The 13,416-nt window shown below is 37.4% G+C and overlaps 1 protein-coding gene across 9 annotated transcripts in view; it reads left to right on the top strand.

The window, feature by feature from the left end:
* Positions 1 to 13,416, top strand: part of PRCP (prolylcarboxypeptidase) — a 71,297-nt gene that overhangs the window by 39,305 nt on the left and 18,576 nt on the right. For all 9 annotated transcript variants that reach the window (XM_082343358.1, XM_082343366.1, XM_082343360.1 and 6 more), the window contains exons 4-7: positions 2,210 to 2,311; positions 5,151 to 5,332; positions 5,569 to 5,726; positions 6,422 to 6,594. In XM_082343358.1, the coding sequence (XP_082199484.1) occupies positions 2,210 to 2,311; positions 5,151 to 5,332; positions 5,569 to 5,726; positions 6,422 to 6,594 (615 nt within the window). The remainder of the gene's footprint in view (positions 1 to 2,209; positions 2,312 to 5,150; positions 5,333 to 5,568; positions 5,727 to 6,421; positions 6,595 to 13,416) is intronic.

Raw genomic sequence — 13,416 nt, 5'->3', positions numbered from 1 at the left:
ATGTTGAACCGAACTGCACTGAAAGCAAAGATATGAACCCAGTTATACTGTGTTATCACAGTCCACATTTCTGATTATTTCCTTAGGAATGCTAATAGTCTAAATATGTTAGTTGAAAATAAAATAATTCTCTAAGAGCTGAGATCCTAGATATCTGTCTCTCTTAGATGAGTGACAGATGAAATCAGGACTTATTTTCCTTCAGATTCCTGCTCTGTTATTCTGTGAAACAACTGAGGCTGCCTTGTCTCCCTTTCTCTTTCTAATGTGATTTCTCTTTTATGCCAAGGCCACGGGGCAGGTTCTCCTATTCAGTTATTTTCCCAGCTCCTGTTCTTTATCATAGGTAGGCAACTGTTTCTGCCTCCACAGACCCCACTGCTCTGACAGGCACTGCAGTATAATTTAATAAGACTTGCTGGGAATCTCTGACCTCTGAAGTGGTAGAAAGGAAGAGCTACTCAGGGTAGGAAGAGTTCCAGGTACCTGATAGAGGCAGATCCTAGAAGGACAAATCTTGGCCCTTTCCCAGCCCTAGACACACCTTCCTTTACACACTAAAACGTTTGGGTTGCATATTTACATATTCTGGACATTTATTTATTGAGAGGCAGTATAGCATAGTGGTCAAGAGTGAAGATGTCAGCCAGTGATAAGATTTGAATTCTGGTTTCGCCACTATGCTTTCTGACTTTGAGTTAGTTTCTTATTCTGTGCCTTAGTTTTTATATATTAAATGGTTATAGTAATGTCTAGTTAATTGAGTTGTTATGAGGGCAAATAAGAATTAGGAACTTAGAACAATGCTGGCACATAATGTTATTTAATATTAATATGTTACATGGACCTCTTTTGAAAAATAAAAACACCCTGAAATAGGTACAGGTAAATAATCACTTAATACAGTTGCTTCCTCTCAAACCCTGAAGTCAACTCCTCTGGCTATTTTGATGGATGATCCTTACCCTTAAGAAACTCATAGTCTAGTAGGGTCAGACACACATGTAAGTAAATATTGCAGCAAAGTAATAGAGTAATACCTAGCACAGTGGTGTTGAGAGGAGGGTGTGATCAGTAAGCCATAGTGGGGGCTGACAGAGGAGGGCATCTTGAGCTGGTGTTACAGAATCTGTAGATACATGGCAGGGAATGAGCAAGGTGTTAAGAGAGAAAATGGGGGTTATTTGAAACCATCACAGATATCAAGTTAGATTCTCCGTCCTCACATGCATACAGCTCTTTTAATTGTTTATTTATTGGTCAAGACAAACAAAAAAACTTAGAGTTTCTCAGTCTTTGTTAGGGAGCAACAGCTCATTAAAAAGCAATAATGTGCACTGGGGATGACAAGTAGTTTTAATCTGTGCTAAATCTAAATCTAGTCGATTGAAGTGGGACACCTAGAATGCTTTGTTAAGAAGGGTTCTGAGGGCACAATTTGAGGTAAGTGAAAAAATGCAATGGTTGATTAATGACCAGCATTATGTGTGGAAATAAGGAGGTCTTACTGCACTTGATGATTGTGTTCTGGAGCCAGATGGCCTGTGCTTGAATCTTAGCTCTGCTGCTTTCTAGCCGTGTGACTGTCACAGGTTATTTAAACTCTTGTGCCTCAGTGTCCTTGTCTGTAAAATGGGTATAATCAAAATGCCTATCTCTAAGATTGTTGTGATAATTAAGTGAATACATATAAAGTGTTTAGAAGGGTATCTGACAAGTGGTAAGCACTCAATTAATATTAGCTATTGTTAGCTACTATTTATCTTCATGTAAATAAGATTAACATAAAACCCAAGGGAGTCCAATATGTTTATTTGTACTGTTCTCTTTCATGTTATAAATAAAAGTTATCTGTGAGTAGGCAGATAACTTAGTTATCCGCAGCTCTTTCCTAGATTCTTTGGCACACAGTGCAATTTGAAGGCTGTTTTAGACATAATGTTGATTTTGAGGCTAGAGTGTCAGAATAAGGAGAGTTGGAATGACTGGTAGTTGAGCAACTTGGGCTTATTTTTAATTGTTTCACTCTAATACAGTGTGAGATTGATGTGCAACAATGAAACAGCAATTATATTGTTTACCTGTGGAACAAATATGAATTGTGCAGCTTCTCAGAGAACTCTTTTTGGTCCATTTCATGAGTTGCAAAAAGATTCAGACTTTTTTTCACGACCTGATTTTATCCTGTGAATTTGTAAATTCCTCCTAGGGGTTCATGTGGGACATGGCTGAGGAACTGAAAGCTATGTTGGTGTTTGCTGAACACCGATATTATGGAGAGTCCCTACCCTTTGGTGCCAACTCCTTCAAGGTAAGTGTATTTTCTACTTTTAAGTTTAGAACATTTTCTAATTACATGTCTCACTGTAAGAAAGAAATGATAGCTTTAATTTGAACTGCCTGAAATTTCAGTAATTTGTATTTAATCTTTACTTTTTATGTTTAATGATCAGTCTTTAACTCAGTGTGATGAGGCTAGCCTTCACCAGGCAAATCTTAATCTATGGCTGCAGAGATTGGCGGGAACTTTTCATTGTTTAAAAAATGTCAGTAAATAATCTGCTTTATAAATTATACACTTAAATTATTGGGTCTACCACTGGAAAAAAATGTAATGAGTGCACAAATGTTTGCTTAGTAAGGTGTTTTTCAATAAAATAAGGACAAATCATTGCTATGATTCAGTGAGGCCAACTGGCCACTTGGATTCCCTTCTGCCCTTTCTGTTCTCACAAGGAGCTTTGGCCTCAGCCACAAATCTACACTTAATAAGCCAGGACACCTTTTCCTCAACTGAGTCACTCATGTACTACCCTTGTGATTCTGGCTCTATGAATTTGCTATCTGTATTATTATTCACCGACTATTTTTCTTTAAATAACTCACTCTTTTTTTTTTTGATGTGGACCATTTTTAAAGTCTTTATTGAACTTGTTACAATATTGCTTCTGTTTTATGTTTTGGTTTTTTGGCCCTGAGGCATGTGGGATCTTAGTTCCCCACCAGGGATCAAACCTGCACCCCCTGCATTGGAAGGTGAAGTCTTAACCACTGGACTGCCAGGAAAGTCCCACAACTCACTTTTCAAACTTAGTGTTATCTTAGTAAGGCTTTATGTACTATTTTTCTCTAAATTACATTGAAATAAAACAAGTGTTACATTAAAAATGTTTGCTCACTACCTAAGATCATCATGCATACCACCATTATACACATACCATGCTTTTGGAGAAATCTGAGTTAGAAATGATTGGGGGTAATCATTTGCTAGGCTTCCTGTTTTGAAAGGACTTTTTATTTTTATTTTCAGAGGTTTTATTGTCTCATATTATAAATAAATAGTCCTTGTTTTATAAATGAAAAGCAGAGCAATTTGCTGATATTTGTTAGGCTGCATGGGAAACTCTATCCTTTAGCTTATTATTTTGCATAATTATCTGATTAGGGGAGTTGACAGGTCCTGAAACCATTGGGAGGTAGTCAGCTTGTTGCAGATAGAAACATAACCTCCTCTCCTAGGTCCCTGTGGTTCATACGTTGCTAGCAAAATGGCAGTAAGGGCTGTCTTTGATATGCTTCCTTCCTTTCATGTGCTCACAGAATTTGTCAGTAGCGTGGGGGAATATTACAGATATATTGTGAGAATTGGGAAAAAAACGTACTCAGCTATACATAGTGCCATGAAAACTGGAAGTAAAGAATAGTGACAGACAATGAGAGAGAGAAGGTAAGAAGCCAGAAAGCATACATCTTGGATAAGGGGGAAGGTTAAAGGAGTAGGAAAGAGGAAAGATGGAACTCTGGTTCCAAAATATACCAGGTGATGGGAGTAGTCAGAGTGGTGAGACTAAAGTATGAAGGTCAAATAGGATAGTCTGATATGGGTATGTAGGTGTGTTAGTTATCTCTTGCTACATAACAGTTTACCTCAAACCTTAGTGGCTTAAAACATTTATTATCTTACAGTTCCTGTGGGTAAGGAATTAGGAGTGGCTCAGCTAGGTGGTTCTGTTTCAGGGGATCTCATGAGCTTAAGATGTCATTTAGTGCTTCAGTCATCTGAAGACTTGACTGAGGCTGGAGGACCCTCTCTGCTCATATGGAAGATCCACATGAGTGACAAACTGATGCTGGGTATTAGTAAGAGGCTTCAGTGTGTCCCCTCTTGGGTTTTTCCAAAGGCCTGCTTGAGTGACCTCATGACATGGCAGCTACCTTCCCTCAAAGTTGACAATCCTAGAGAGCAAGGTAGAAACTGCAGTGCTTTTTATGACCTGACGTTGGAAGTCACATATCACTTCTGCCACATTCTATTCGTGTTAGAGCCAAGTCACTAAGTCCAGCCCAAGTTCAAAAGGAGAAGAATTAGTTTTCACCTTTTCAGAGGAGACACTTCATTAGCCTTCTCAGCTAAGCAGGACTCTGAGTTCCACCTCCCTATACTGCAATGAGGAAATTCTCCCTAGGTAGAGAACTAGATGATCGTGGAACTTACTTGCAGAGTATCCTTCTCTCAGGGCTCAAAGTCTTGTGTTGCTTGTTTTCCAATGTCTGAAAATAGTTGTTCCATAGGTTGCTGTTTTTCTTTTTTTTTTTTAACTCCAATTTTATACTTGTACATCAGGCAGGCTGATTTGTTCCAGTTGTTGGTGTATCAGACATAATAATAATCTTTCTGATGAGGAAGGATGAGTTTTATTTTTACTGATGATTCTTACTTCAGTTTTCCATAGGGTTTAGTTTACCTTTGCCTATACGGTAGCCATTGTAAATGTTTCAAGATTTGAAATAAAAGTTAGAATAGAGTAGTTGTCTGTTAAGATTAGTATTGTATTCTATCACATTTGTTGTTAAATGTTACTTACAGTTTGTCTCTGCTGTTTCTACTACCTCAACAAGGTCTTTGGTAAATAGCATTTAATAGAAATTACATTTGAATGCAAAATACATTATCTTCTTCCCGCAAACTTAAAGTCACTTTTTCATGAGTTTAAATCAGCATTGCTATTGCTTTGACTGGGCGTTTTAACTCAGTTGCCTAGAAATTCTATTTGGAGAAAAGCTTATCTGGCTTTTTTCTGGATCTATGCTATGCCTAAGCTGCTATTATGTGCACATTTATACCCATGTTCTTTGTTATTTTTCTTTAGGATTCCAGACACTTGAATTTTCTGACAACAGAACAAGCTCTGGCTGATTTTGCAAAGTTAATCAAATACTTGAAAAGAACAATCCCAGGAGCTAGAAATCAACCTGTCATTGCCCTAGGGGGCTCTTACGGTGGCATGCTTGCAGCCTGGTTCAGGATGAAGTATCCTCATTTGGTGGTTGGGTAAATGCACTTATGTTGGATGTGAGCACTTTGTTAATAATTGTCAAGGCAAACGTAGGGATTTGTTTTGGGTAAAACATGTTCTATTCTGTTGTACTGAGATTTCTAATTTCTATTTCATTAACAGCTGTTATTTTTCTCACCATTTTTGTTCAATATAAGTTTCAATTTTAAAACTTGAATTCGATGAGTTACATTTTTTTCTTTTCTCCTTCCTTGGACTTGTTACCATTTAGAGCTCTTGCATCCTCTGCCCCCATCTGGCAGTTTGAGAATATGGTACCTTGTGGTGTATTTATGAAGATTGTAACTACAGATTTTAGGAAAAGTGGCCCAAATTGTTCAGAGAGTATCCGCAGGTCCTGGGATGCCATTAGTCGACTCACAGAAAAGGGTAAGCTTTAATTAGGAGAATGGAATCTTGGGATTTTTTACCTTTTAAGTGTAAAATTTAACACTTCCCACTTTCTAAGTAAACTTTTTATATATTTAATTATAACATATGTATTTAAGTATAACATATAGAAAAGTACACAAATCAAAATACACAGCTTGGAGAATTTTTGCAAAGTGAATATATAGTGTAATCAGCATGCAGATCAAGAAATCCCCTCAGAAATCCCCTCAAGCCCTTTTCAGATACTACCTCTGCATTTATCAGGCTAATCACTATCCTGCATTCTAGAACCATAGATTAATTTTGCTTGCTCTTGAATTTTTTAGTAATCAGAATTGCATAGTATGTATTTTTTGTCTCTGCTGTCTTTTGCTCGGCACTGTCAGATAAATCCATTTGTATTATTTAGTTGTAGTTTATGCATTCTCATTGCTCTATATGTTCCATTTGTTTATTTACAAAAGGGAATGATTCAGAATACTAATTCTGGTAAGCGTCATGAAGATAGGCAACTTATCTATCACGAGATTAACCAGTTCTAAAAATATTTTGTTGAATGTTGAAAAAGCATTCTTGGAGAAACTGTATAGAAGACTGAGTTTTCTGAAATACCAAGTGAAGAATGAATGATCTGTAAAGCCCTTCTGTTGAGCAGTGCTTATTAGATTCCAACAATTTGATTCTATTCTCAGGTACTGGCTTGCACTGGCTTTCTGAAGCCCTTCACTTATGCACTCCATTAACAGAATCTCAGGATGTTCAGCGTTTGAAAGACTGGATCTCTGAAACCTGGGTGAATCTGGCAATGGTGGACTACCCTTATGAGTCCAACTTTTTACAGCCTTTGCCTGCTTGGCCTATCAAGGTAATAAGAAAATGTCCTTTCATCACTTTTAATCACATACTTCTCTCTCTCTCTCCTTTTTTTTTTTTTTTTTTTTGGTGCATTCTCTGACTTTCAGCATCAGAGGAAGTCCCAGTGACAAAGGGGCTCTGAAGTTAGTCAAACCTCAAACCTAGGCAAATCCTGGCTTTTGTCACTTTCTGGTTCCTCAAACTTGGACATGTTACCTAGCTCTTCTGAACCTGTTTTCTCATTTGAATAATGGAGATAAAATGCATAGATTACAGAGTTGTATGAATTACAACTCTTAGAACTAAGAACCAACTCTTAGAAATAAGACCAATAGTTGCTGTTAATGGAATAATTACCATGTACCAAATTCTGTGCTCTGCACTTCATATACACAGTTTATATATGTGAGACACACAGAGCTATATAATACATTGTCCGTGCTTAATAAATGGCAGCTGCTATCAAAGTGCTATGATTCAGTCAACTGCTAACACATTCTAAGTGCTACATACATCGTAAAGGCATGGTCCCCACACAGCAAGGCGGAGTGGAAAGAGCACTGACTCTGGTTCCTTGTTCAGAACTACCATTTACCAGCTGCGTGATCTTGGGCAAGTCTGTTCTCTTCTTGGGCCTCCGTGGCTTCCTCTGCACAATGGGATAATGATACCTATGTTCTCAATAGGGATGCGCTGAGGATCAAATAAAATATTGGATGTGAAAACACTCTGGAAAATTTAAAGACCCTTGACACAATAAATTTTAAGGTTCTTTTCATGCCAGAATTCTTTATTGTATGTGTTATTTTTAGGCATTCCTTTGTAAAGAGCATTCCTCTTAGTTTTAAAAACAAAAGCCGGCCAACTTGATGGTTATTAAATTTAGAGAATACAACAGACTCTACAGGTAGAATGAATGCTGTGAATGTAGATAGAATTGGGAATACAAGAACCAGGTTTCAAAAGCACTTTTAATGTAACCGTCCCTTTAAGTTATTAAATGCACACCTTGTTTAAAACTTTGTAACCCAAATGGAACAAGATCATTTGCTATTAGAGATATTTTTCTTCATCTAAAAAGTAGAATGACCAGTCAGTATATTGCACATAGCAAGCCAGAGGTAAATGCATTTTGAATTAAATTGAATTTTGACAATACAAAGTTATTTTAAAGAGCAGATCTCTCTCATGGTAAGAAAACCTAGATCAAAATAATGAGAAAAAACTAAATCTGAACCAATTAGTCTCCATAAATGTCTATGTGCTAATAATGTCTTATCTTTCTATATTATTTTACTCTTTACAAAGCACTTTCATATATACTATCTCATTTAATCCCCACAGAAATACTGTGGGAAAAAAGAGTTATAATTCCAGTTTTATGGAGAGGATATTTAAGCTCAACTAAGAGGTAGTGGAAGTGGGATTTGAACTCGAGTCTACCATTGTTCAGAGGCTATGATCTTCTCCTACATTGCACTGAACTAGAAGACTTGACTGAAGATTTGGGTAAATTGCTGGCCACAGTGTGACAACTATCAGATTTAACTTTGAACTCTGTGTACAAAGTGAGAATTACATTTGCATCTTTATGCCCACTTGGAGAACAACTGAGTTGTCAGATGATAAAAACATATGGGCAATTCCCTCATTACTTAGAATAGGGGTTGGCAAACTTTATGTGTAAAGGACTATATAGTAAGTATTTTAGGCTTTGTGGGCCATGTAGTTTCTGTCACAGCTACTCAACTCTGTATTTCTAGCAGAAAGTAACCATAGACAATATTTAAATGAATGAGGAAGACTATGTTCCAACAATACTTTATTTATAAAACAGGCAGTGGGCTGGCTTTGGCCTGGGGCCTGTAGTTTGCTGCCCTGACTTAGAAAAAATGCCAGAGGAATACAGCTTTTTAATATTCATTTGTTTATGATTTGGAACAATGAACAGTCTAACTGGTTTTATCTCTGCTTCTTTAATATTCCTTTTGAGATATTTTGCTGTTGAGTCTTAAACGTAAATATATATTCTATCCTATTTCTCTCCTAAATAATCACTCAGAATTAGTGGAGTATATCTCAAATATTTTGTCATCTGTTTTTGATTTAGCACAATCTTTCTTTTATCTTTTGTGTACATACATATTGTAAAAGTTTATTTTTAAGGCAAGATAACTTTGTGTCTTTGCCTCACAATCACCTTTTATTTCTTTTATCTAGGACTTGTTCTTGTCATTTCCTCCAGTTAATATTTTTTTACCAACTTTATCCTTTCTTTTGACATATTAAGGAATTCTTGATTGCTTATGATATATTTATAATTCTGTTTCCTGCCTGCACCCCACCGAAAGTAGTCTCTCTTTGCCTTTTGCTTGAGAAACTTCCATTGCCTACATCTATCTCTAATTTTATCCTATCTGATTTCAGAATTTTTCCACTACATGCCTCTTCCAAACTCTTAGCTTCAGATCACTTTCTTTCACTGTTCATTCTGTTTCTCCTTTCTTGACCCCGTCTCTGTTCTCCCAACCCCCTAATCCCTGGAACACTACCCAGTTGGGGACTGCTCTTTCACTTGGATAGTTCCATTTACCCAGGACTCCTCCTCCCTCTGATACACTTCCTCCTTTTTAAAGGGCTGACAAACAGTCGTCCTTTTCTGAGTCTGTAACTCAGGCTTAGGGTGGTGAGATAATATGTAATAGTTGGGTTATGAAAAAAGCAGGTGATTTCCAATTCTGCCTGGACCTTGTACAGTTCTGAAGTATCCACATGCAGCAACTGAATGCCATTTTCCATGTCAACTCAAATATTATCCTTTCTAATTTATCTTTGAGCCATGTACACTCAGACTCCATTTGCTTTTGTTTACTGTTAACAGAAGCTGCAACATTCATGCAGAAATAATCATGGACTTGGCTGATAGAACACAAGGAAGAAGAGAAAAGGGAAATAGAAAACCCCTCTGTCATTTGACTGCTCTGTCAGCATAAAAACTGCTAGTTCTCAGTTCTCAGCTTAAAGACCAGTTTTAAAGGATACTGTAGAGTTTGTCTATTTTGGAATCATTTTTCAGCTGATAACTCGCCAAATCTTTTGGCTTAGCCTCCTGAGCATGCAGATAGATACAGTGAAATAATAAGATATAAGATGGAAAATCTCTTCCGTTTGTCCTGGTGTTTGATAATGTATGCGACCTCTCTGGGTGGTTTAAGGGGTTTAGGTGCATTCTATGAAAAGGGAGCTTTTAATGACAAAACTAATGTGATTATCTGAGTGAGGGTGAGAGGGGTATTGAAGCCTTAGAGAAAGAAAATCTGTTAGAAAAGCTGAATGTATCTGCTTAATCCTTTCTCTAATGTGGATGGACCATACTCTCTGAGAAGAGATTGGTCTTTTTTTTTTTTTTTTTAACCTATCTTCTTTCCTTCTTCTTTAAAAACATTTTCTTTGCCTTCTTTTTCTCTCTTATTCAAATGCTTATCCTCATAGGTACAGGGACACTTAAAGCTTTTAAACAATTCATTATCTTTACTTTCTCTGGTGTACATGGGTCAAAGGGCAGAACCTAAATATTTGGGTACAGAGCTGATTAGTTTGGTACTAAGATTACAATGTTCTACTATCTCCATAATTTACACTCTTTAAAACAGAATTATTAAAATGGACCTCTTAGGCTCTTTTTACGTTTTTCCTGAATGTTCCACATTTGTTCTAGGAAGTAGAAAGTGAATTAAGTCTGTCCATTTCCTGAACCTCATTTTGCTCTACTGTTTTACAGTTTCCTTTTCACTATTGCATAATAAGAAGTTTTGTAATTTTATATTGCCACAGAATCCTTTCTATCTAAGTTTCTACCTAAAACAAATAAACTTAGAAAAATATAATCTAAGAATAAAAAAATATTTGTTTAAAAAATTAAGCATGAGGCTACAGGTATGTTTAGGTACTGTTCGTGTTGTTATTTGTCTCTTATATTATAACTTCTAGGTTGAGTGTGTGTAGCGTAGTGGTTACAAATGGAAGCTTCAGAGTGGGTCTGCATTTGAATCCCCGTTCTGCTACTTCCAGGCTGTTTGACTTTGGAGAAGTTTCTTAACCTCTCTGTGCTTTAATTTCCTCAACTGCAAAATGGGGATAATAGTAATTATAATGCTTCTTAGGGTCATTATGAGGATTTAATAGCACCTGGTGTATAGTAAGCACTAAGTTGATGCTAGTTATATGCATATAATTGTTATTATATGATGTCAAAGAGACATTGGTATACCAGGACTTTGTAGCCAAAGTTTGGGTTCAGAACTTATATTCACAGTTTTAAATTTGTGTATCTGTAGCAGACCTCTCTGAGCTTATTTCCTTCTCTGTGAAATGCGGATGGTTATTATATGTTTCTCCCTGGGTCATTGTAGGGAAAGCACCTGACCTCAAGGAATAGTCAATAGTTTTATTAGCAGACTCAGCCCCAGCTGCCCCCTTATCAGTAGATTTATAGTCTAAGTAGGAATGCTGTGCCTTTTGTAGAAATTGTTTAGAAGACACTGTTTGCTAGTGTCTACAAAATAAATGGAAAGTGTAGTACTGGAGCTACCTCAGTGCTGAGTATTTTGGATGGAAGTGGTTGGCAGAGAATCTTTCCTTGTCTGATTAGATCACAGTCCCTAAGTAAATAATCAACAGACCAAGTGCTTGCCCTCATCAGATGGGTAATACCTGCAAATTATCAGGCCTAGGCTGAAGTATTATATGAGGTTGAACCAAAAATGCCAATATTTGTGTTTGACTTATAAACATGGCAATTTCATATGCTTCAGCTTAACATTTACATAAGTATTTTGTGTATCCTATAGCTCTTTAATAAAAGTATATGAATATCTCCTGTTGAATTACTAGTCTTTGAATAAGCATGGGAATAGTGCTGAGGTTTTGCTAGTATAATTTAAGTATTTTTGGGAAAACTTTATTTACTCTTGGCTACTAAAATTCTTAATGGAATACAGTCTTTCCTCAGTATCCATGGCATCCTCAGGGTATTGGTTCCAGGAGCCCCTGTGTATACCAGAATCCATGGAAGCTCAAGTCCCTTATATAAAACGGTATAGTATAGTCAGTGGGCCTCTGTATCCATGGGTTTCCCATCCGTGAATTCAGTCAACCGCAGGTGGAAATGTCCATCCATGGATGCCAAACTTGTGGATATGGAGGGCTGACTATATATTTATTGAAAAAAATCCGTGTATAAATGGATCCACCCAGTTCAAACCTGTGTTTTTCAAGGGTCAGCTGTACATAGAGAAATGTAGAGAGTGTGTCTTTTATCTAGAGGATGATGCTTAGACTCACAGAATCTTTGAGTTAGAGAGGAAATACAGAAACACCTAAAATAACAAAATTCTCTTATTTTAAATATTTGTAAACAAATTTTAAGTGATATTTTTTCAGGCCTTCTCTCTATCATACTAGCAGAATTATAAACTGGTACTTCCTTTCTGTAAGGCAGTTTGACATGATGTAGCAAAGGCCTTAAAAATGTTTATTTCCTTCAAACCAGTAATTCCTCTAAGAATTTATCTCAAGAAAACAAGGGTAGATAGGTAGATAGGTAGATAGATAGATAGATAGATAGATAGATAGATTTAGCCCCAAGGATATTTACTGTAGCCTTACTTGCAATAGTAAAAGATTGGGAATGATTCAGATGACCAATTATAGAGTTTCTTCAACTATTCCTCAACTCCCCATCCTGATTGCTCCCCTCTGAATTTCCTCATGTTGGTCAGTGTCCTTATTAGAGTGTGGTGCTCAGAATTGGACACAGTACTCCAGGGGTGCTCTGACCTCACAGAGGACAGTGGGCCCAGGATTGCCCTTAATCTGGACATGGAATTTCTATCAGCAGAGGCCAAGTTTCTGACCAGGACGTTCTCTCTGTGTAAGTGGGGCTGCCAAAACCCAAGTATTGTCAGCTGGTGCCAGTCCCCAGCCATGCTTGTGTCTTTTAGGGAGTGACAGTAACTGCTGTTTGCAGAGATGGCTATTCATAGGGACTCCTTTTCTTTGCCTGACAGAGGCCCAGTGTTCTAGCTCTGAGAGGGGATCTGATGCCAGCATGTGAGTCACACTCACTTGTTACTGTTCTCTTCGAGAGTTTTAGGCCACTTGTTGCTGCACATCAGCACTCCCTTCTCCCCCTGCCCAGCTTGCACTGTCACCCAGCCTCATGAACCATGCTGTGCTTGAACATAATGCTCTTCTCTGCATTGCATGGGTCTACTCCGTAGTTTTGTGCTGCATTTTGAAAGAGCTAAGTCCAGTGGGGGTGTCCACATGCAGGAAAGAATGCTGATCAACTGTTGGCATTAGATAGTTTAATAAATTCTATGATTGGTTCTTGATTTCCATACATTCTTGAGTATTTCTAATTGGCATATTTCTCAGGAACATTTTCTGAGAAAAGGGCTATGCAATTAGGTATTTTTGACTTACCATGAATAATTGAGAGTTGTCAGAATAGTAAAACAATCTTTTGCCTTTTTTCTTCAACATGCATTTCCTTATTGCTTTAGGCTCGATAGGTTTTTGCAGCTTTCAGTTTAGTTCAGTTCTGTTTCTTTGTGTTTTTTACATATAAATTTATTTATTTGTTTTTAGCTGTGTTGGGTCTTCGTTGTTGCACGTGGGCTTTCTCTGGTTGCGGTGAGCGGGGGCTACTCTTTGTTGTGGTGCACGGGCTTCTCATTGCGGTGGCTTCTCTTGCTGCAGAGTACGGGCTCTAGGTGCATGGGCTTCAGTAGTTTTCACGCACGGGCTTAGTTGCTCTGCGGCATGGGGG

This window comes from Balaenoptera borealis, assembly GCF_965194805.1.
Source record: "Balaenoptera borealis genome assembly, chromosome: 11".
In the NCBI taxonomy this organism is placed as follows: domain Eukaryota; kingdom Metazoa; phylum Chordata; class Mammalia; order Artiodactyla; family Balaenopteridae; genus Balaenoptera; species Balaenoptera borealis.
This window is presented reverse-complemented; position numbering and strand designations above follow the sequence as displayed.